The 23319-nt window shown below is 40.9% G+C and overlaps 2 protein-coding genes across 2 annotated transcripts in view; one reads left to right on the plus strand and one right to left on the minus strand.

Annotated features, from left to right (window-relative positions):
• Positions 1 to 20661, plus strand: part of skic3 (SKI3 subunit of superkiller complex) — a 29628-nt gene extending 8967 nt beyond the window's left edge. Inside the window, exons 16-41 of the mRNA XM_017451427.3 lie at positions 54 to 178; positions 268 to 518; positions 1132 to 1234; positions 1347 to 1529; positions 2694 to 2838; positions 2922 to 3000; positions 3408 to 3469; positions 3579 to 3635; positions 3729 to 3797; positions 3904 to 3978; positions 4564 to 4705; positions 5055 to 5148; positions 5244 to 5321; positions 6822 to 6946; positions 7069 to 7192; positions 7292 to 7516; positions 9229 to 9301; positions 10148 to 10201; positions 10299 to 10410; positions 11304 to 11432; positions 11868 to 11992; positions 12970 to 13134; positions 14825 to 14977; positions 18585 to 18715; positions 19161 to 19290; positions 20215 to 20661. Coding sequence (XP_017306916.1) covers positions 54 to 178; positions 268 to 518; positions 1132 to 1234; positions 1347 to 1529; positions 2694 to 2838; positions 2922 to 3000; positions 3408 to 3469; positions 3579 to 3635; positions 3729 to 3797; positions 3904 to 3978; positions 4564 to 4705; positions 5055 to 5148; positions 5244 to 5321; positions 6822 to 6946; positions 7069 to 7192; positions 7292 to 7516; positions 9229 to 9301; positions 10148 to 10201; positions 10299 to 10410; positions 11304 to 11432; positions 11868 to 11992; positions 12970 to 13134; positions 14825 to 14977; positions 18585 to 18715; positions 19161 to 19290; positions 20215 to 20286 — 3081 coding nt within the window. The 3' untranslated portion in view covers positions 20287 to 20661. The remainder of the gene's footprint in view (positions 1 to 53; positions 179 to 267; positions 519 to 1131; positions 1235 to 1346; positions 1530 to 2693; positions 2839 to 2921; positions 3001 to 3407; positions 3470 to 3578; positions 3636 to 3728; positions 3798 to 3903; positions 3979 to 4563; positions 4706 to 5054; positions 5149 to 5243; positions 5322 to 6821; positions 6947 to 7068; positions 7193 to 7291; positions 7517 to 9228; positions 9302 to 10147; positions 10202 to 10298; positions 10411 to 11303; positions 11433 to 11867; positions 11993 to 12969; positions 13135 to 14824; positions 14978 to 18584; positions 18716 to 19160; positions 19291 to 20214) is intronic.
• A 1239-nt stretch (positions 20662 to 21900) lies between these two features.
• Positions 21901 to 23319, minus strand: part of fam81b (family with sequence similarity 81 member B) — an 11121-nt gene continuing 9702 nt past the window's right edge. The window contains exons 6-7 of the mRNA XM_017451451.3: positions 23217 to 23319; positions 21901 to 22146 (exon numbers count right to left, since the gene is read on the minus strand). The exon at positions 23217 to 23319 is cut by the window's right edge and continues 93 nt beyond it. Of these exons, the coding sequence (XP_017306940.2) occupies positions 22013 to 22146; positions 23217 to 23319 (237 nt within the window). The 3' untranslated portion in view covers positions 21901 to 22012. The remainder of the gene's footprint in view (positions 22147 to 23216) is intronic.

Genomic DNA, 23319 nt, shown 5'->3' on the forward strand with positions numbered 1-23319 from the left:
ACCCTTATTGAGGAGCTGATATGGTGTAATTATTAACCCTGTCTATTGTTTAGGACTCCGCTTTAGTAGTTCTTCAGGCAGTGACAGAGATAGCAACTCCTGGTTCAGCCAAATGGGCCTGGATGAGAAGAGGCCTGTATCATCTTAAAGTGGGACAGCATGCGCAGGCTACCGCAGAGTACGCGTCGTTCCTATTAACACCTCATGTAAGTATGTCGAAGACGGACGAAGCTGATATTCCTGAACGTTTTTTTTTTTGTTCTACAGCCTGCAGGCAGCGTTGCGGGCTGACCCTCAAGACTGGGTGTGTTGGGAGTGTTTAGGTGAGGCCTACCGCAACCGCCACAGCTTTACAGCTGCTCTCAAAGCTTTTGCTAAGGCCCACATGCTGCAGCCCAGCTCCATCTACAGCCTCTACCAGATGGCCTCCATCAAGCAGATTCTGGGCAGGTTCAAAGAGGCGGCAGTGGAGTACCAGCAGATAATAGAAACCGAAGAGTACGTGCCAGCTCTGAAGGGTGGGTGACTATTCCTTTTATTTATTTATTTTTAAAAATGTAGAGGTCCTGATGATTACATTCTTATTCAGATTTAGCAAAATGATAATTTTGTATTCATTACACTTGTATTGTGATACAGTAGATTAAATGAAGATAAATTGCCATATGTGTTTTTTTTTTATTTCTGTATTGGACTTGGGCCAGCGCAGATCTGTCAAATTAGGCCTGACATCCCGCTATCATGCAGCGAAAGGAACATCTGACATGACAAACAAAATGAAGACAAAGTGCTGACTAGAAAATAATTGATTTGAAATGTGATTTATACCGCTCTTTTAATTAGATAGTAAGCCCGTTAGCCGTTTTTGCGGCCAGGCTGGTTTGTAGTACATCATCTCTTAATTGTTCTGGTTCGTTTCATTAACCTTGAATAAATACATTTGAAATGCTTTATGCTCAAGCCTCTAGGAACATGTTTGAATGAAATTCTTTAAAAAAAAAAATACATATATATATATATATATATATATATATAATATATATATCGTTCAATTCTTACCTATATCACCCAGACCGACTAAGTAAGCAAGATATAGATGCTAAATAAATGTTGTTTTCTTCTTTTGGTCAGGACTTGGAGAATGTCTTTTGGCCATGGCTAAAACAGCAATGGAGGACTACCTGGATGGGAGAGCAGTTGACCTTATACAGGAAGCCATTAAGTATTTGTTCAGGTGACATTTCGGAGAATATTTTATCATTCGGTATCGTTATACAGGAGGTGAAAAATCAGATCGACTTTGTCTTTAATAACGTCTGACTTTGTCATCGGTCATGTGTCTACAGGGCAGTGCAGAAGCGTGCGGATCTCTCATGTCTGTGGAAGTTGCTGGGAGATGCCTGTACAAAATGCAGTTCTGTTTCTCCAAACCGAATCTGTGTGCTGGTGCCTGGTGTACTGTGTGGAACAGAGCCTTCAGATAAGAACCACACACTGGACCAGAAACAGCTGCTCAGTCTTGGGGAGAGGTGGGTCTCCCAACATACACGCACACCTCATTCATATAGTCATGTGCGCATTTACACTGTTATTGGCTGTTCGCTGGTTGGTACCACCTCCTGCGTGACGGATCAGGTGCGGATCAATTCGCTGGGGAATTAAATATTTTCGAGATTAAGACAAACAATTTTTCATGGCCCCAATAACTCCTCTTTGACTTCCGTTAAAGGTGAGTTGAGTCACTGGGGCTTCTGTTATTCATTCTGTACAAGACAATGTATCGAATGATCATCTGTTGTAATTGCGTACACTGTATACGCTACGGAGGCATTACATAATGATTAGGTTGAAAAATGGCGAAGTCCTTTTATCGACTCGTGATCTTAAATATGTTTATGCTTCCCCGTAATTGTCGTGAGAAATAAACTATTATGTGCTCTGTTTATAGTCTATATAAATAGACTATGTTTATAGTGCAACAACAATACAGACATTAAGTCTGCATTTACGCTGCAGGTCTTGATGCCCAATTCCCATTTGGTTTTTTTGCTGTTGTTGTGTTTTTTTTGTTTTTTTTAGACGACCCGCTTGCATTTTCTTTTAAAAGTGACCCATATCCGATATCCACATTTACACTATACACTTCGTGAATCAACCTGACGTAGACGTCAGCGTAAGCTTAGGCCGAAAAGGAAGTAAAAACGGCGCACTTTGCAACGGACACAGACGAAAATATAATACGAGCTTTTGCTTTCCGCACCACGTTTAAAGGTCATTCGCCACCGTCGCTTTTTCAACGACGTACGACTCGCGTCGACAGGGGAATATCCGATCTGTCCGGTTACACGGCAGACGCAAAAATGTACGTGTCCGATTCATATCGGATTTATTTCCACATATGGACGAGGCCTGAAACGGATCTGAGAATATCGGACTCCGTGTGCTTTTTTTTCATTTCCTGCTTACACGTTCATGGGTCATATCCGATCTGTGCCACATGAGAGGAAAAAATCGGTCACTTGAAGCATGTAGTGTAAATGCGGCCTAAAAGACAGGTGCTGTAGCGTACAGAACAGCACAGTCCTAATTACATAAAACATGAGTAGTATTAGATGAACCAGCCACTAGTAAGTGTACAATACTTTATCGTTTATCTAAAGCACACCTCACGTTTTGTAATCCATGTGTTCCAGATGCTACGGCCGTGCTCTGAAACTGATGGCAGAAGCCCCGGGCCTGTGGTGTGACCTGGGCCTCAACTATTACCACCAGTCGAGACTGTTCCTGTCTACATCTACAGAACCGAACGTCCAGCCACTGTTGGAGAAAGCCCTGCAGGTATTCCCCCTGACCTGGGAACAGCACTTCCTGTGGAATGGGATCTCAGTAAACTTTCTGTAATTGATTTGTGTTTTGTTTAGTGTGTTAAAAAGGCAGTCATGCTGGACAGTGGGAATCACACGTACTGGAGTGCACTGGGGGTCGTGGCTATGACTAAAGGTAAATGAAGAAAGGTGTTGTGGTAAAGGTGTGCTTGGGCTATAATTAAGTACAAAAGGTCGATTAAGGACGAACGGAAAACACAAATAAACAAAGAAGTTTTAGAAACAAAAGATATCAATGGTACAAGCAGCGATATCGCAAATTATAAGCGGAATATAAAGGGAAAGCCTAGGTAGGCGTGCTAACAAGCATAATCACTGGAGCTGGGATCCAGTCCATGTTGCTGCTGCTGTTTTTTTTTTTTTTTTTTTCCGGCTGTTCCTGTTAGGGGTCGCCACGTTTGATCGATCCAGTACCGTAAAGTGGTTTTAAATTATTTTCCTGTAAGAGATTCCTCTCATGTTATGCCTCAACGTGTGAATGATGTGTGAGATTGACGATTGCATCATCATCTTATCTTTCAGGAATTGAAAACTTTGCCCTTGCACAGCACAGTTTCATCAAATCAATCAGAGCAGAGCCGAACGTAAGTGCAAGGTTAGCAGCACAATGCTGTATTTAACATCTTTAGTTTAGGACGTCTTTAGCATCACGCTGTCTTTTTTTTTTTTTTTCCCCCTCTGATATGTTTTTAGAATGTTGTAGCATGGACAAACCTTGGAACCTTGTACCTCAAGAACCTGAACATCGAGGTAAATTGTGCTTGATTACTCACATCTGTGTGCTTCTGTTATGTGTTATTATACACGGTTTTTTTTTTTACAGTATGCGTATTTACTTCTCAGCTTGCACACGAGGCCTTCAAGATTGCGCAATCTCTGGAGCCGCTGTATGTGAACTGTTGGATCGGACAGGTAGAGCGAACATGCAGGCGACACGGGGCATCCGGATATGACGTTCAGTTTCCCGAAGCGTTAACTTGACACCGGAAATAACCGCTTCTCTCTATTGGTCCTGCAGGCGTTCATTGCTGAGACAGTAGGAAGCTATGACACTATGGATCTCTTCAGACACACCACTGAGCTCAGCACTCATGTAAGAGTTACATGTCATATTATTTGAGTATTTATACAACAGAGCTGTTGAATTCTCCACTGTGATTGGTCTGAAGGTATTCATTAATGTTCTGTAACAGCAGCTCTGATGGAAGCGCCGACTGTAAATAGTGTAATCGTTGATCTGGTGCAATTTTCTGTAGGGAGATGTTTATTTAGCGTTTTTGGAAACCGTGGTAACGCTGTTCCTTTAAGTTTTCTGAGGGCCGTGCTGTTTCTACATAATTTGACAGAACCCTAGAAAGAGAAAGGAAAAAATGACTGTTTGTAGGCATTTATTTATAACATTCATGATGATAAAACTTCCACAACGTTAAATGGATGATGTCATCCTTTAATAAATAAAATCGTTTCTAGCATTGGCAATGTTTTGGCATTGGTATAAAAGGAATAAAACACTTCAGAGCATGGTGATACTGGAAAATAATCGATTATTATAATGTTCTATATTACTGCCATTGATTCATTTCCTGTAAAAGCGTGCCCTATCATGTTTAATTCCATACATATAGCTTAATAAGTGCCTTTCGTAATGTACATCGCTGTATGGTGTTGTGGTTATTAGACTGCAGGAGTGAAGGGTTATGCGTACTGGGTCTGTTCCACGCTACTGGACAAGAGTAACCGGGACTCGGAGTTATACCGCTACAACATAGTCCAGATGAACGCTGTCTCGGCTGCCCAGGTGGCCTTAACCAAATACACAGGTATGTACAACAAGCGTCGTTTTTTTCCTCGTTCAGTGAACCATCCTGTGTTTCATAACTGGTTTAAGAGCCAAAGGGTTTGTATTTGAGAGCACTTTTTTTTTTTTTAACCAAAGTTAAATCTTTCAGTGACAATACATAGCACAAAGATATTGTCATAAAAGAATTAATACCAGGAAGTATGTGTTTTTATTGCTTGAAGCTTTCTGTGCTGAGTTTGCAGCTGGTCATTGGTTATCACACACACTTGGAGCATTTGTTCCCACTTATGCTCCCGTCTGAAATATCATTTGACAAGTTGGTGGAAACGAGCTGATTTTGGATTCCTCGGTTGTTCCTATAAATGTAGAGAGGATTCAGACGGATGCCGAAGCTTTTGTGATGATGGGCTTCCTGAATGAACACATGAAGCTGAAAAAGCAGGCAGCTGGAGCCTATAAGAGGTGGGCACACTGTCCTAATAAAGGAGTTATCGGCATGTGTGCGTAGTTTAAAGCATTCGCACACTTACACTCCTTCTCCTCGTACTTCCTCTTAGAGCTGTGGAGCTGCTCCAGAACAGCTCACAAACAGAAGAACTCGGCTTCGCTCTCAGAGGCTACGCTCGGGCACTCTGGTAACTCAGACACTTTTCACTTTTACATCTTTTCACTAGTAGCGGATAGTATTTAAAGGATGTGTGGGAGAATTCTACGGAGAGTAATGTCGACATGTTTTGCTGTACTGAGAATAAAACTCTTCAACCCGTTTTCCCAAAACTTATACTAGTGTAATATATTTCTAAGGGCAGTTGTTGTTAAACATGCGTGCGATTCCCCGGGCCAATGGGGGAGGAGAATGAGGACACAGGAGGCAGAGAATGGAGAGAGTGCTGCTCTTCCTCTTTTACCACCCTTTCAAAGCTATTAATTTCGTGCTCTCAGGCGCACACACACACACACACACACACACACACAAAATGGAATAAGGTCATATCGCAGTGTCCTGTCGTTCTGCTTAAGTTGAGCTCAGCTACGTCAGGGTAGGTAAGGTTGGAACTGTCTCTCTCTGGCATCTGGCAGCCTACTGAGCACAGGCTGCCATAAAACCTAACACAGGTGTAGACAATCCCTCTTTATCTGATCGTTCTGCACGACTTTCTCTCCACTAGAGCCACTGCATGACCATGGCCGTTTTTTTCCCTACAAAGCTTTAACAAATTAAGCTTTAAAACGCTCCATTCATCATTTCAGAGATGGGGCTACTTTTTCAGTAGGAATAAAGTTATGAGTTGTTGCCAGTGTAGTTTTGTCTGTTGGTGCATTAAAGCGCACCTATTATGCTTTTTCAGATATTACCTTTAAAGGAGTGTGTTATAGAGCTGTTTGTGAATGTAAAAACATCTGCAAAGTTTCAAAAATCAAAGCGCACGACGAACAGAGTTATTGACTCCTGAAAGAAGGAAGCGATTCTGACCAGCTGAAACGAGTCGTTAGTGATTCCAGACTTTACTTCCTGTACTAACCTACGTAGATTTGTAACAAAATGCCTTGCCTCTGGTCTTCATTGGTTGCTCGCTGACCGGTAGACAGACTGGGACATCTGACCAATCAGAGCAGAGTATGCTCTCTGAAAGGAGGAGTTTAGAACGAATCCTTTAGAACGGATGATTGAACGAGTCGTTTGTGACACTGGGGGGAAAACGGTAATGCTGCAATTTAAATTATGAGCACGTTAAAGTGTTTTTCTACCTTGGATACAAGTAAATATATTGTATGAGACCTTTAAAACAATATTAGGCACGTTTCAAAACCATAATACGTGCACTTTAACACCATAAAACCTCAGGACGCATAAATAATCAAACTCGTTGTGTATAAAAACAGCTTTGGTCTGACGTCCTCTTGTGTCCGTCTCAAAATGCCCTTAGACTTCTATAACGAGTGAGTTTTGAGATTCTTTTCCTCCGTGTAGAAAATGTTCTTGTCACTGTAATCTCCTCTACACTACAGTTTTATATGGATGCAAATTGGGTTGGAAATGCTGGAGTATACCTTTCATTTGAAACAGTTGTAAATCTTTGAACATATCATTGTAAAAAGGGTCAATATTATTTTATAAGCACGTTCTCTCGTAGTGACACAGATCAGTGGGAAGAGGCTGTCCGTCATTATTCCTCCACATCACTAGAGGAGCTGCATGATCTCACAGGCATGGCTCTGGCCTGCTTTAGAGCTGGACGTCTCCAGGAGAGTGTTAATGGTAAGTGTATTCTTTTTACGGTCTGGGGCGTAGTAGTGGTGCATTTTAAGCTTATCTTGTGTGTGTGTGTGTGTGTGTGTGTGTGTGTGTGTGTGTGTGCATGGTTTTTGATTGTGTTCCAGCCTATGAGAAAGCTCTTGCAGTGGCTTCCACTGAGAAGGAGAAAGCCTATATACTAACAGCTCTGGCTTTACTACAGCACCGATTGGGGAACATGGACACTGCCAAAACTTTGCTCTTTAAGTGGTGAGCTCTTCAAATCATCAGCCTTGACAGATCACTACTAGTGCTGGATTTTACTGAGATCAGCCTTCCTCTTACTTTGTGTGCGTGTTCTTCACACAGCTCATTGCTGAAGGAGCCGATTCCAGAAAGTTTGCTGTGTCTATGTGCTTTGGGCCTGGTCCATGGAGACGCCACCCTGGCCAGCGCTGCCCTCTCGGAGCTGATGAAGCTGGATGGAGCTTTGAGGGGTGCTGTGGAAGAGCACTGCCTGCTCACTTGCACCCTGCTGGCCTTACAGGGCAACTACGACGCTGTGCAGAGAGAGGCTTCCAGGGCAGTGTTCAGGTATATGTTAAATCTGGTGGTACTGACCATCTCCAGAATTATGACCTTATCCAGAATTGAGACATTGGAGGAATATCGGATTTGCCCGCTCGAAGCTTATAAAGCAAATACGAGATGGTGAACCTTTCATTAAACGAGTCAAACACTGGTGCTAGAAAAATTACAGCATCAGCTAAACGAGTCAGTTTCTGTTATCACTTGTGTATAACAGAAGCACAGCACTTTTGCCGTTTACAAAGCGCTGACACTGGAGACTCCTTCCAGAAATGAAGAATCGAGGTCTCCTCACAGTAGACTTCACCGTATCAACAAATACACACTTCTAATTTGTCTTTAATCCCTTAATCTGTCTCTCTTACATAAATATAATGCTTTAGTCATTATTACATTTAAATGTGGATATTTATCGTTACTGACGCACGCACACACTATTCCTCCTCATTGGTCTGACTCACCACAACGATATGAGTGGCCTTTAGTTTCATTTTTGAGCATACATGTCTGGTCTATACATGTTTTGATTAATTAAGGCTCTTTCTGTCTAAATCATGTCACTAGTGATTAAATATCCAAAAGATGAAACGGTGCACTAGGGCTGCACGATTACGGCCAAAATGATCATCACGATTATTTTGATCAGTATTGAGATCACGATTATTTATCAGGATTGTTCATAGATTTTAGGGACAACATATTTTTATTTAAATAAACAGACCGCTGCTTTCACCTCCACGTTTTGCTACATTCCTGCTAGTGTACAATATAAAATTTAAATATAATTTATAAAAATATAAATAAACGTGTACCCAAAATATAGGGTAACTAAAAATGCCATCAACCAAATGATAATACGCATCAAATATAACAATATGCATCCAAATGAAAACAATTCAGGCGAATGCCGAAAAGACGATATCACTGTTTACAGGAGGAGAGACGCAGACAAATCACCCTATAGAGTGGTGCGGTCATGACGTCATTTTGTTCCGAAACCCGGAAGTTATCATCCCTCGACAAAAACCCAACAGGATTTTCACATAGGCTTTTGGATTATTGTGAAAAATAAGCTCTGTGATCAATAAAAGTTTACAATACTAACACGTTTTGTCCATCAACAGAATTTTCACAAATGAAATACAATCGCCAGAATACAATAATTACAATCGCCAGAAATAAAAAGCTAACCGTATGCTATAAATGATCTACACCACGGTCGCTCGACTTCAACGTCACCATCACCATTCCAACAACTTCTCCAAACTTGATTTAAAAACATTTTCCATAATACGTATTTACTCTGTGGATGAATCTTCACCGCACACCTGAACCAGTTTATCCACAAAGACTTTTCCTGTTCGGCGTGACGACGTATGTAGTGCCATTTAGCAACGTGTTAGCAACCGCCGTTTTCAATACATGTAAAAGCTTTTAAAAAAAAAAAAATCACACGTGGGGTATTACTGGTGTATTTTATGTCATAGAATAAAACGTGAAAATATTTTGAGCTTGTGTTCACCACAGACCTTATTTCAGGCTTTTAACCAAAATCCCATTCAAAAACCCATTGATTCGGCACGATTGAACCGGAGGGCTAAAATTGTGCAGCCCTACGGTGCAACCGAACTCCTCTTTGTTGTCGCGAAACCCTTAAATTGTTTATTTAATTGCGTATTGAATCTTTGACGTCTCTGTTTGACGTCTTCTTGTGACAGAAACCCAGGAAATCCGTCCCTGTGGGCGCTGCTGTCCAGACTGGTGCCACAGTACTGTCCCAGCAAAGCTGACGTAAGCCCACCAGAACCATTTTACATCTATATATGATGTGATGTGTATAAACTTAAATGCTATTACTTTGAGTGTTCTGTCATTAAAAAGGTAATGATAATCCAATTTCACATTTTACAGCTACACTAAATGTTCAGTGCAGATGAGAAGTCACTGAGGTGACTCCCCCAAACAATATTTCCTTATATTCAAACTTATCGTAAGACCATTGTAAGTAAACATGCACAGTTTTAGGCATAGAGTCAAAGTTTATGATGTTATAATCTGTTGCGCTTACTGTATATCAGAACGCTTCTGTTATTTATTTATTTATTTATTTATTTATTTATTTGTAATGCTCGTATAGCTGCAGAGTTTGTGATGAGAAGTTTGAAATATCAAGGAGTATGTAGGAACTTTCCACCTCTGACCGTATTCGGAACGCAGCATTAAACAATGTCACTCGGACAGGAAACGAACGAAACCTCGGCACAGTTTTCGAGGTTAACGTCATGGCGGCATTGTTTGAAGCCGAGATCATACTGGAAAGCTGGCGCTATGTAGATAACAATATAAACTCAAATGTCATTTCAACATTTTTTGGGGTATTTGTGGTGGATTTCAAAAATGAAAATGATGTAGTTTGAAGGAAGAATTTTATGAGGTTTTGAACATATATTTATGGGATAGATTTTGAGTGGCGCAATACTAATCTAATCTTGGCTGATTAGATAGCATAGACTACAATGGTAAATTTGTATCTTTTTTTAAATGATCTTTTATTTATTTTATGAAGTATTCCTTTAAGGATGAAAACAAGTTTTAAGCCGTTAAAGTCCTGCACAAGTAACATTCTGTCTCTCTCAGGGTGGAGCCGTAGCAGGTAGCGTGGCATGTCATGCTAGCATGACTCTAGGAAAGGTGGGTTTGACTTTGTAATAATCTGAACAGATAAAGCAGTAGAATAAGAAGAATGGCTGTCTCACTACTGATTTATACTTTCTGTGTTGTTCTCTAGAGGGCACTGCTGTACAGCGGAGTAAATCAGTTGGCCTCAGGCAGACACTCTGGGGAAGACAGGAGGAAAAATGCTCTAAAGACCACCCAGAGAGCTGTACTGCTCTGTCCAGGTTGGTTTAGGACTGAGGGTTTTCCTAAGGGTAGCCAAGAAGTGCAACAAGAACGTGTGTTGTATAGTAATGTTTGGAGAGCGGATCTTATAGAGATATATATTCATGCTATGCAACTGTTGGGTATTTCTTTAGTCCTCTGTATTCAGCTTGCTGAATAGTTACTGCATAATTATTCACTGCTGTTTGTGTGAAACTTCTAAGATTAGCTCTGGAGCAACCAGTTGCCATCAGAAGTCACATAATTAGTTAATCGGAGTCCACCTGCGTGCAAGTCCAAAAGTATGAGTCAGGGTTTGGTTATTCAAATAATATCCCACCATTAAATCCATAATTAAAATACGAATATAATATGGCACAGCCATGACATTGTCTAGATTAGGTCTCCCACTAAATGTCAGTGACCAGGTAAAGAGAGCATTAGTCCGAGAAACCGTCAGCGATAGGCCAACGATAACTCTGGAGGAGCTGGAGAGACCTGAAGGACATCCACACCCTAGACTTTACACAAATCTGGTCTTTATGGAAGAGTGGTGAGGCGTATGAACTCTCATTTGGAGTTTGCCAAAAGGCAAGTTGAAAACTTCTATATGATCCTATCAGTGAAGCATGCTGGTGGTAGCATCATGTTGAGAGCTACCCTATTACTCCAGATTCAGTTGCACTTGTCTCGAGTTTTATGGAGGCATGAAATCAACCCTGCGTTTGATATAAACACAGTCCTACAAGTTTCAGGCGAAAGATTGTTTAGAAAGAAGTAGCGTTCACGATTAGTTCGTTCATTCATAGCTGGCATGATTAAATCATTTTACAGAGTGATGTTTTAGCTAACATTCTGTGTGTAGTTAATAATGTACAGTTGTAATTGTGTATTCTTTCTCCCTTGTATTCAGACGATCCTGCGGGGTGGGCGGGGCTTATGGCTGCATGTCACACAGAGAATGTAGCATGTGCCCTGTCAGGCTCCTCCCCCTGCAAAGAGGGTCTAGAGAGAGTGTTTATGACACTGGTGTCAGAGAAAGGTCAGTAAACGGTGTATTTGTTGCTAGCATGTTATCCAATAAGACTTACCGGTTTCATGGAATATAGATTTTGTTTTTAATTTATCAATCAATTTACATATATTTGAAGGCAGAAAATCCACATTTGAATGTTCACACATCGTGTTCTTCTGGTTGCGTAACAAATTTATTAAAGTGCATGTTTTTTTTTGTGGATAATTACTCATGCCGATTGTGTGATAGTTTTTCCCCCCTGTTTGTGACAGTATAAAATTAAAACGTATGAATGTATTCGAATGTATTGTAATACTAAATATTTTAAGCAATTGAAATTTGATGCCATTTTTTTATTTATTTAATATAACAGCGCTAATGGAAGGTGTACCAAATTTGTGCGTGGGCATGTGTGCGGGTGTGTGTGTGTGTGTGTGTGGGTGTGTGTACACTGTGTTCCAGTGAAAAGCCTGCAGAGAGAGGATGGGCTTTTGGCTCAGGCTCTGGAAGGCTGGGTTCTGCAGCAGACTGTGACAGGACTCAAACAGAGCGGCCTGTATGGTGAAGCTGAAGCCCTGTGTTCACAGGTTCTCTAGCTTTCTCGCTTTCCTTTTTTTATTTTTTTTATCTCGCTACTCATTCTGTCTCTCCTCAGCCGTCCGTTTGGGCCACAGGTGCAGACAGAAGCACCCGCCATCGTTACCACACACGTAGGGCTTTTATAGCACGAATGAGTCATGTGTCCGAGCCATAGTATCTGCGAATCTTCTCCATCCGTTCTTCCACTCAGTGTTTGATCCCGCCCCATTTCACACACGATTACAACCAGCCTTTATCATCTTTATGATATGTTTTTTGACTGTTTTGACCGCTTATTACATTTTCAGTTTCGTGGGATCCTACTTTATTATTAAGACCGGAGTTCTGAGCACGTTTTCATCAGCTGATCTCCTTCAGCCTAAATGATTTATGTCAAATGATCAGTAATATTAAATAGGACCTTTTAATCCCTGTAATAAATGTGACAGCATCTCAGCATGTTGCTTTTTACTTTGTGAAATATTAATGTACTCTAGCTATTGTTGTTTTGCTGTTGCTTATTGTTATTCTTTAAGCATACTTTTTTAAACGGTTCAACTAGTGTAGAGTAATATTATTATTATTATTATTATTATTATTATTATTTTTAATACTATTTATTTTTATGTTTTTGAAATGTAGCTGTCTTTTGTAAGGAAGCTAGCAACAAATGACTTTGAAAGAGGGCTAGTAACATATGTAATTGGGTCCTAAAGATGTTTTATGTTTTAGTCACCAAACAACATTATTAAGCTGTATCAAATGATATTTTCCAATCGATCAACCAACTCATTCTATCACTTTGTGCATCCAAAGTCACGTTAAATGGTTACGATTTGATCGTTTTCATTTGTCAATGATATTTGTATCACAACCCCCATCATGCCACCACAAACCCGCAGGTTGATCTATTCTACTCATGTTACACATATTCACGAGTAATATAAGTCTGTATATGTGAACTGCCTGTCTGTGTGTGTTGCAGGTGTTGAGTGTGTCTCCTGAGCATCCTGCAGTGTTCCTGTTGCTCAGGCAGGTTCAGTGCGAATGCCTCCTGCTGTCTGATGCCGGAGACTGCATCCCCCCAACAGTGCTGGACCAGCTGAGTGCTGCTGTCATGGCCAACCCAACCTCAGTGTCTGCTTGGCACGTGAGTACTGCCTCATAGACGTCGTCTAATCTCGCTCTACACACGAAATCCACTCGTTTGGTGTCCTGTCAACGGAACGGGATCACCAAAGGGACCACTGCTGACCAGGTATTATCTGAGCAGTGGACTGTGTCACTGCTGGATTGAGAAAGAGTATGTCGGCTAAGAACATCCATCTGGCAGCAGGAACCAACAGTCATAGGCTCGAGTATAGTTAACACAAATTGTGCACGAGGGGAAATAAGCTATTAGCTCTGTACACCTACAAGTTGTTCCAACAAGTACGATGTGTCTAATAAAGAGGCAGCTAATGGATCTTTTCCACCAGACATTTCTGAGCAAGGAAGATAAAGCATTCCGATGGCATTTGCGCAGGAGTGCAGTCAATACTGGAATTTATATCCCGTGCTCGGCAGGATTTTTTGCCACGGTTCGTTACTCGTACTACAGACTGAACCATGTGGGTGGGATAGGTTGATGCCCACTACCAGTCAAAAGTTTGGAGACACTTGTACTCAGAGAAACTGAAATGTTTCTCTGTTGATGATCAAATGTTGATCCGAAGGTGTACGATAAAATGTTTGAAATCAGTGTTTCAGACAAAAATATAAATCGTGGCAACATATTAATTTCTTTTATTAGAAAACTCACATTTTATTTACAGAAAAATATATATTTAATGGACGACTCGGAGCGAAATATTCCGAAAAGCAGCCGATAAGAGTCCAGCGTAGGTGGGAACTCCTTTAATACTGCTTAAAAAGCATCTCAGGGGAATTCCTCAAGAAATCAGTCGAGAAAACGCCAAGAATACATTTCTGGAAAGTCTCGGCAAAAAGCGTGTCCACTTTGAAGATGCTAAAATATTAAATTATTTTTGATTTTTTTTTTTTTTTACCACAACACAATTCCCATAGTTCCATTTGTGTTACTCCAGAGTTTTGATGACTTTATTATTATTATTATTATTATTATTATAAAATGTGGAGATAAAAATAAAGAATGAGTGTGTCTAAACTTTTGACCGGTAGTGTATTTATTCACCCTGTGTTGTGAGAATTGGAGAGACTTTCCGTCTCTGTAAAATTTAAAAGCAGTTATAAGAAGGAACGATGTTTGCTAAGCCAGAGATGGGTTTTATAGTAACTGAAGACCTTGAGAGTCAAATCATTCGGCCGTTCATATGACTACTACATCAAAAGGATGCTGATATACTGCTGCTCATTTCAGTTAAACTGTGCTAATCACCATAAGTATAGACAGCAACAAGATGAATATACAGCGATGCCCTGTTTTGGCTTAATGGCGTTTGAGTAAACGCTCGGGTACGTAACCTGCACGCGGCTCGGCAAAGTAGTGCAGTACGCCGATGCCACAAGCCTCTTCAATGAGCGTTGTAGACATAAATATAATGATTGGATCACGATAATTACTGTAAGCATACAGCGCTACAAGCGTTCAGAGATGATTCAGTCCCTCGCACTTGCTCTGTCCCAAAGCACAACTCGGCTCACGGTCCACCCTGCTCTTACCTCTGTCCATCATCATGCTTTAGTACTATTGCTTGAGAGAACAAAAAATGATTGCTAAAATTGTTGTAAGAGATTCGGATCTACTTTAGATGACGTGACATCTAACAAATCTTTTTTTAACAGTTGTACTTCTCTTTGTGTGTGTGTGTGTGTGTTAGTGGCTGGCGGAGGTGTACCGCTCTCAGGGTTTGCTGGCACAGGCCTCGGTGGCTCTGAGACAGAGTCTGCAGCTCACCTCTCAGCTCGGTCACTACAGCGGGAAGCTCAGCAGTCTGCTGCGCCTCGCCCTGCTCTCTCTCACCCCCTGCATGGTGAGTACGCACGCCTGCCTTGTGAATGGCTCTGACTTATTATATGCGCATTTTGAGTTTACATGCATGAGTTTTAGCTATCACATGCATTTCAATCCCTGATCTGTTGAAACCTGTTTCATATAAATGCACTGCCTGCCACTGTGTATGGCTTGCTCTGAGTATAAACAGGAAACTGCATGTTTGAAACCTGACTCATTCATTAGAACATGATGCTTTTTCCCTATTTCAGCTTTCCATCGTGAAACTCCTCCCCGCTGCTCTTTATTACTGTTTACCTAAATGAAAAAGAATGAGTTTAATAACCAGTTTCAAAAGCAATTACAATGGGTGGGGGGGGGGGGGGGGATGTGAATCCCATACTGTTCTGTAATAATATCACAGGTCTGAAATTCTTGAATTGGTGAATGGAGAGTGTGCACGTGGCCTAGAAGATCTCCTACGCAGTGTTCTGTCATTGTGATATTATTAAAACATGAACCCGGTTCATTTTAAAGCATAAATCGTTCAGTACGTTTCTCCAGCGCCCGAGAAGCGACTATAAATCGATGAAGGAGCTTTAAGACTACGTGATCTATGTGTAAATATACCGTATGAAAATGCATCCATTTCCTCCCGCTACATGTACAGAGAATAAAAGCAGTTTACATTCATCACAGGTAGAGACGAGTGGGATTTCAAGACTTTGATTTGCACTCTAATGTTCTGTGTAATTTATGTAACAAGACAAGAACCTGATAAAAAAAAATACCATAATGAATGGTTTTGTTCCAAAATCCTTTGCTCAGTTTGCCAGATTGTAGATCAAGAGAATTTACTCGTATGTCTTAACAAATTTGACCCAAACACAAGTGAATATAATATAATATAATCGGAATATATGTATACAAGTATTCAAGTATCGGAATACAAGTATTCGCCCCAATCCCCCCCCCCCCCCCCCATTTTGTAGTGCTACATCCTTGAGCTATAAATGGATTTATTTTGGGATTTACACCGTTTGATTTACACAATATGTCTAACATTTGGAAGATGCAAAATATTTTTTTATTGTGACACAAATGCTAATTAATTCTTTTTTTTTTTTTTTTTTTTTAAAGCGTTGTATTCACCCTGTTTTTTTCAATAACAGCTGCAATAACAGCTGTGTCTATCCGCTTTGCACGTCTGGATCCTGATGTTTTCGCCCGCTCGTGCCAAAACTGTCCAAGCACCGTCATGTTGCATTAAGACAGTAATGTTCAAGTCCTGCCATAGATTTTCAATCAGATCAACAGAGATTTCACTATTTAAAAATAAATGAACTACTTTAAAATGTGTGTTTTCGCACAGTCCTTATATGATGTTTTTTTGTGACGCACACTGCTGTACAGATGTTAAAACATGGCTAGGATGAGAGATGGACACACACACACACACACACATACAGTAGAGCAGAGTAAACAGTGTCTGTTGTCTCCTGTTGTTAGAAAGGAAAGCCCTATTCGTGTTGCTGACAGTAATGCAGAAGGAAAGTGCAAACGATGCTGCGTCACAGACATCCACGGGGATTTCCTCCTCTCACTCATCAGTCTGGAGATTACAGAGGGATAGGGATAGATGGACAGATGTTGCCTGCCCACAGTGTGCCATTAGCAGGGGTGTTAAAAGCACCTTTCACTCATTTTCTGGTAGAAATGAATGCCCTGAAAGTGATTGGCCTTTTTAAGCTGGACATAAGCAGTCTGTCAGCTTAAATCTACTTAAATATAGAACCCTAGCATGTATAAAATGGTTATAATGACAGTGCCGTAATAGATTTGATATCACAGCAACGTAGAATTCTTCAATCTGCTCTTGAGAGACAGAAACTGATCGATGTTCTATAACAGCAGCTCTGACAGTAGCGCTGGCAGTAATTCAAATCCCACGTTTATATTAATGTTGGTTTAGTGGACTTTCTACGATATTAAACCTAAACATAAACGGTTAAACGTGCGATGTGGTTCCTTGATCGAAATTAAGTCGTAATTGTCTGCAAATCGCTGTGGCGTAAGAGCGATAAAACACTTGGGACATGCCGTTACAGGAAAACGCTTTATCCGAAATGCTTTATAAAAATGTTTTATCCCTTACAGAATATAACATAATTAGCAGAAATTAAAGCAGCCAGAAACAAAAAAAAAATAAGTTCAAGATGAGCACTTAAAAAAAAAAAAAAATATGCAGCTAAAATTTTTCTGATTGACAGGTTAAGGTTCTAATGTCCATTAGAGGTGTAACGATGCAAGGCTCTCGATTCAATACGTCTATGTAGGGAACGATACATTCAACAGAGCAAGCAAGACGACTCTCTCCTGCTTTAAGACCACATTTCCTGACTAATTCTGTTTGGGTAAAAATAAATAAATGAAAATCACCATGGCGATCGGGAATTCATAGCTGCATAGATAGAACCGATATAACTGTATAATAATAGAGAATGCTGGATCCAAGAACATGTTGGAGGTACAGAGAGCTGCGAGACTTCGTACACACTGCCTTGAGAATCACACCAGCAGGGTTGGCAGGTACACTGTTTTTACACCGAATTTTCCGTGTTAGCATCAGGTCATTTTGAGAATTAATTGAGGTGGGAATTTAGTTGAGGTCTTGGCAACCCTGAACACCAAGAAAAGCCTGGGCAGATAGCTAATGTCTAGTCAGTCATGTTTAACTTTTTTACATCCTAATGGACAGCTTTTCTTTCATTATACGCTGCTAGGAGTCTGAATGGGTCATGCGAACACTGTATTTGTATCCTAGTTTCAATTATTGTATTTAATGTAATGTCAAATGAAACCGAAGGCACATATTCGTATAAAATGTAAATATACATTTTATTCATATAAAATGATGTATCGAATCGAGACCCCGAATCAATAGGTTGATTTTTGTGTATCGTTACACCAATAATGGTACTGTGATATTTTCTCTGATTATGTCCCTGGTCATGTTTCCATAATGTTTTTAAAAAAATTTTTATTGAAATTCTCACAAGTAAGGTGTAGTCTGGGACATGACGCTTTTTCGACAGTATGTCATCGGAACATAACGGAGCAGTAATACGGCTTCCTTTCTCTTCGCTGTCTTTTTCCCCCCTCACTTGTACAGTGTAGTAATTATCCCTCCTGTATGTCTTGTGTTTAAGCTGACTCCAGCTTTGTCCCTCTAATTAAATTAGACCGTCTCATTCCAAAGCAATCTCTTGATTAAAACGTCTTTGCATATTTCATTTTTTTTTTATTATTATAGATGGAGGAAAACCAGCCAAATGGAGTTCTTGCTTTACTTTCTTCAGGTTGTTTGTGCAGTTAATACTGTGGATAGTTGTACTCTTAGTAGCTTGTTCTAACCACAGTTGAGGGGTTACGTAATAAGTATAAAGGAATTACAAATGGGGATTTGTTTTGGGGGGAAAAACTGGAACTTGCCTATGGTAAGAAAGCTCATAGTTTGAGAATAATTTAGCAGTAAGTGAAGGTAAACCCAGTAGGTTATTGAGATGACCTTGTGTGCAGAGTGCTGTGATTAACTCCAGCTTGTTGTATGTGTGTGTGTGTGTGTGTGCGCGTGTGTGAGATACTAGGCTGGGGTTGGAGGCGCGGAATGGAGCAGTCTTGTTCGTGAAGCCTGTACCGAGGTGCTGAAGCTGGGTCCGTGTCCTGTGGCTTCACTTTTCCAGGCTCTGCTTCAGTTCTCCATCAAGATGGGAGCCAGGTAACACATGGAGAAGAGCTGAGAAGCTGCTGGAGGCAGTGATCACTACAAGTGGGCGATTTAGCCCAATTTATCTTTTAAAATTTTTTTTAAAAATTTAGTTTTTTTTTTCATAGAAATCTGAAAATGAGAACAGAAATGACTCTGTGGTTTTTGTGTCATTTCTACCAGTGCACCGCTCGCCGCTATTGATAAGCATAAGCGTTCCTCCCAACACACAAAACTGACATCAGACACGCAGCTTCACTAAAGCCAAGTCATAACGCACCTGCTTAGAGAGGACTAGCTTTAAGCTCATTTTATTCTTTTGGCTGTTTGACCGACATTGAAATTTAGCCAGCCAATAAAATTTGCATGCTGGTGCCATAAATATTGAGCAAAACCCATTGGCTTCCTCTCCGGTTTCATTTCACTGGTTTTATGAATGTCAATTCTTTTTCCCCAGGGAGACACGGCGTCTGTTGGAGAAGATCGTTTACGGACCGAGTTCAAGAGATGTGAAAACTGTAGCGGCGGTGGCTCGCTGGTACCTCCTGCGCCACCTACATGCCAAAGACGACCTGCAGCTGATAGATGTAAGGACTCGCACATGAATTAGTAATCTTACAAACACGAATGACTTGATTCAATACGTCTATGTAGTGAACAATACATTTAACAGAGCAAGCAAGAAGACTCTCTCTCTCTCTCTCTCTCTCTCTCTCTCTCTCTCTCTCTCTCTCTCTCTAAAAATATATCACCATGGCGATTGGGAATTCATAGCTGCAGATATAACAGATAAAAATGAATAATAGAGAATGCTGGGTTCAAAAACGTGTTAGCGCTACAGAGAGCTGTGTGACTCAATGCAAGAATTCCAGTTCATCATGTCTCAAATCACATAAAATTGAAACAGTGGGAAATGAATTTAGCTTGTAGCCTACCCCCATAAGTGTAGGTATGGTTAAGTTAAGTTTTTGATCAATCAGACAACAAGAATCCGTGTTAGCTGCAAGATTTTTATTAATAAGCTTGTTCTAACACAGTACGTTATCACTTCAATAGTAAAAACGTCTTCATAAATGAGTTTTCGAACATGTAGTCACTGACGACGTAACGTTTTCTCTGAGGAGACGTTTATTTCCCACACAAAATCATGTCCCCTAAATCAGTGCACTGTCTAATATTTATAGTACTTTCTAATAAATTGTCCTCACATCAATTAAAATATCTGCTTTAAGAAAAACTCTAGTGTTAGTGGTACCCCAAGCTCTATAAATGGGGCATGATTTAGACCACGTACATCCGACCAATTATGGGAAGAAGGCATCTCTACATGCCTCCACGTGTTCATTTAGATCGTTTCGTCTCTTATACTAGCGTCCAGGCGTCCTAGGCAGGGCAATATTGTGCATGTGTTTTTGAGCATGACTTTGGTGGAAAACTGGAGCGAGGGTCTGTATTTGTTTTACTTTATAACATTGTGACTCCGCTCTGAACAAGACTCGTTGTTTCTGTAGACCCTGATGATGGAGGCTGAAGCAGCAGGAGACCTCAGGCTGCTAGAGTTCCATAAACAGCTGTTCCCCTGAGCCTCACTGCGTCCCAATCTCATCTACTCAGCACCCTGCCGTGCCACGGCCAATACAACAGCTACGTTCTCAATCCCGCCTCCTTCCTTCATGCTTTGGTTGCAATTATTAGCTACATTAAAACCGCTCTAGGCCTAATAAAGCACTGTCAGTTAACCGATCACTCATAATTCACAATTATGAGAGTCCTTTGCATGTTTTGTGCCTAAAAATTGTGAAATAAAATCGAAGATGATCAGAGCTGCCATTAATCGTTAACAACTAGTAGGCAGGCCTAAAGTACTTCGAAATACTAGCACAGCACAATAAATGCTGTTTAATATATTGCGTATAATAAGAGTTTTTGCTTTAATTAAAGCAGACGCTGCCAAAGCATTAGGCTTGTGTTTTTTTTCCCCCCTATAAGTTTTATGCTGCCAATGAAATAAGAGCACAAGCGCACAATGGCCAATAGCTGTATGAAATACGAGCGCACTTTCTCCTTCACAGCGCCAGAATCAGATCATCGATCCAGACAACCACAGCCAAGAACCATTCAACCAGCCCAGACAAGCCAAGCCATTTCTCACTGCTCCTTTTACAAATGCTTCATGGATGTTCTGCAGAGATGAAAATGAGTCTAATACCAAACTTCTGAAAACTTCTCAAACACTTTGATCATGTACCAGAAGAGACGTGAAAGCAGTCATTTGTTTGATTTCTTTCAAATTGCAGTGGGCTGTATGCTTTTTTTGTCCAATAAAGCAATTAAGCAAAAAGGAAAAACTGAGAGTTTATGAACTGCATGGAAGAGTCATCAGAAACAGCTGTGACCTCATCACAAGCGTGAACATCTGATATATGCAAAACGACATCTTACGAAAACAAGTGCTGCAAATCGATTAACTCTTTGGTCACAAGGTGTGTTTGGAGGAAAAAAGGAGCATCATTTGATGAAAAGAACACCTTGCCAACTTAGCATGGGGTCAATCTGTTTTGCTTGGGGGTTGTATGACAGCCAGTTGCACAGGAAACACTAGATGGAAGAATAGAGGTCAAAAAACATTTTAATGTGCTCATTATTTAAATTGCAGCATTACCTTTTCCCCCCAGTGTCACAAACGACTCGTTAAATGATTCGTTCTAAAGGATTCATTCTAAACTCCTCCTTTCAGAGAGCATACTCTGCTCTGATCGGTCAGATGTCCCAGTCTGTTGTGATTGGTCTACCGCTGTCAGCGTGTGTCAAAAAGGAAACGCCTACTACCATAACGAGTTTTAGCTCCGTCTGTCAGCGAGCAGACGATGAAGACCAGAGGCGGGGCTTTTTGTTACAAACCTACGTAGGTTAATACAGGAAGTAAAGTCTGGAGTCACTAACGACTCGTTTCAGCTGTTCAGAATCGATTCCTTCTTTTGGGAGTCAATAACTCCTTTTGTCATGCGCTTTGATTTTTTTAAAACTTTGCAGACGTTTTTACATTCACAAACAGCTCTATAACACACTACATGAAAGGTAATATCTGAAAAACTATAATAGGTGCGCTTTAACTGCTTTATGCTTTATCTTGTATTCCATTTACATCAGACTCATGTGTAATTGATTAAGCTCAGAATAGCAACACTGTCTCTATTATCAAACGAATGATCATTCATTAAAAAGACATCACGAGTGTTGACCATGTTGGTTTAAAAGCAATCTGATCCGGAATGTTCCCCATTCACCTTCTCTTGTTTTCTGTATAGCTCAGGCATCTGTCTGTCCCACCACCATCCTCCGAATCTGCCTGATGTCTTTCTTCAGTTCTCCTTTGTCTAGTTTGGCCTTGGTGTCGCCAATGTGTCTGAGGGAAGCGATGGCATCATGAACCAACTGGAAACCTGTGTGTCACATCACACACACACAAACACACACATACACATACAAAGTGCTGAGGGCCCTCTTCTAAAACACTTGTAAAACTGCCTGTGTGTCAGTGTGTGTCTGGTGTCTGGAGTCTCATCTATAATGCATTACGTTCCCCGAGCCTGCTTCAGCAGTGAGATTGAGTGAGAGCTTTTTGCTGCTACCAGCTGAATGATTATTTGTCAAGCTCTTTGTGGCTGCTCAGATTTACTGAAGTGGCCTGGAGTTTTACAGGTCAAGTGTTCGCAGTTTTCTAGGGAAATACTACAGCTGCGGTTACTACCACTTTAGGTGAATGCGCTGGAAATTGCTAGTGAATAGACAATAGAAACAATCCAATAGGCTGCAGGATAGTTTGAAATGCATAGTGACACCTGCCTCACATGCATGTTGGGCACACAAACTGATCAGCAGTGCACTTTTAGATTGAACCTTCTGTAAGAGCTGCTGGAGGAGTAAATAATGTATTAACTCAGTGAAATTAAACACCTGTCTGACTTTATGTGCTGTGGTTAAGTCGGAAAGCCATAACAATGAGTTCTGTTTCTAGATTTTCAGACTTCTCTAGAAGCTGTTGAAACTGGGCAAAATAAATTTTTTAAAAATCTTCAAAACTACAATCAGATCCAGGAAGTTCTCTCTAATGCATACAGCAACACAAGATACTGGAGTCCATCCATCCATCCATCCATCTTCTATACCGCTTATCCTTTTCAGGGTCACGGGGAACCTGCAGTCTATCCCAGGAGGCATGGGGCACAAGGCAGGATACACCCTGGACAGGGTACCAATCCATCACAGGGCACAATCACACATACATTCACACACCCATTCATACACTACGGGCACTTTGGACACGCCAATCAGTCTACCATGCATGTCTTTGGACTGGGGGAGGAAACCGGAGTACCCGGAGGAAACCCCCGCACACACATGTCCCCGGTGGGAATCAAACCCCTGAGGTGTGAGGCAAACGTACTAACCACTAAGCCACCGTGCGCCCCCAGATCACCGCCATTGCACTGTACCAGATCACCTGACTCACCTGACTGATACTCCCTTCTCATCTGCTCCAGTTCAGCTTGGAAACTGTTCTCCAAAGACTGAATTCTGGTGTTCATTTTGCTCTCCGTTTGTTTTGCCCGATC

Source organism: Ictalurus punctatus, chromosome 22 (assembly GCF_001660625.3).
Source record: "Ictalurus punctatus breed USDA103 chromosome 22, Coco_2.0, whole genome shotgun sequence".
Taxonomy (NCBI): domain Eukaryota; kingdom Metazoa; phylum Chordata; class Actinopteri; order Siluriformes; family Ictaluridae; genus Ictalurus; species Ictalurus punctatus.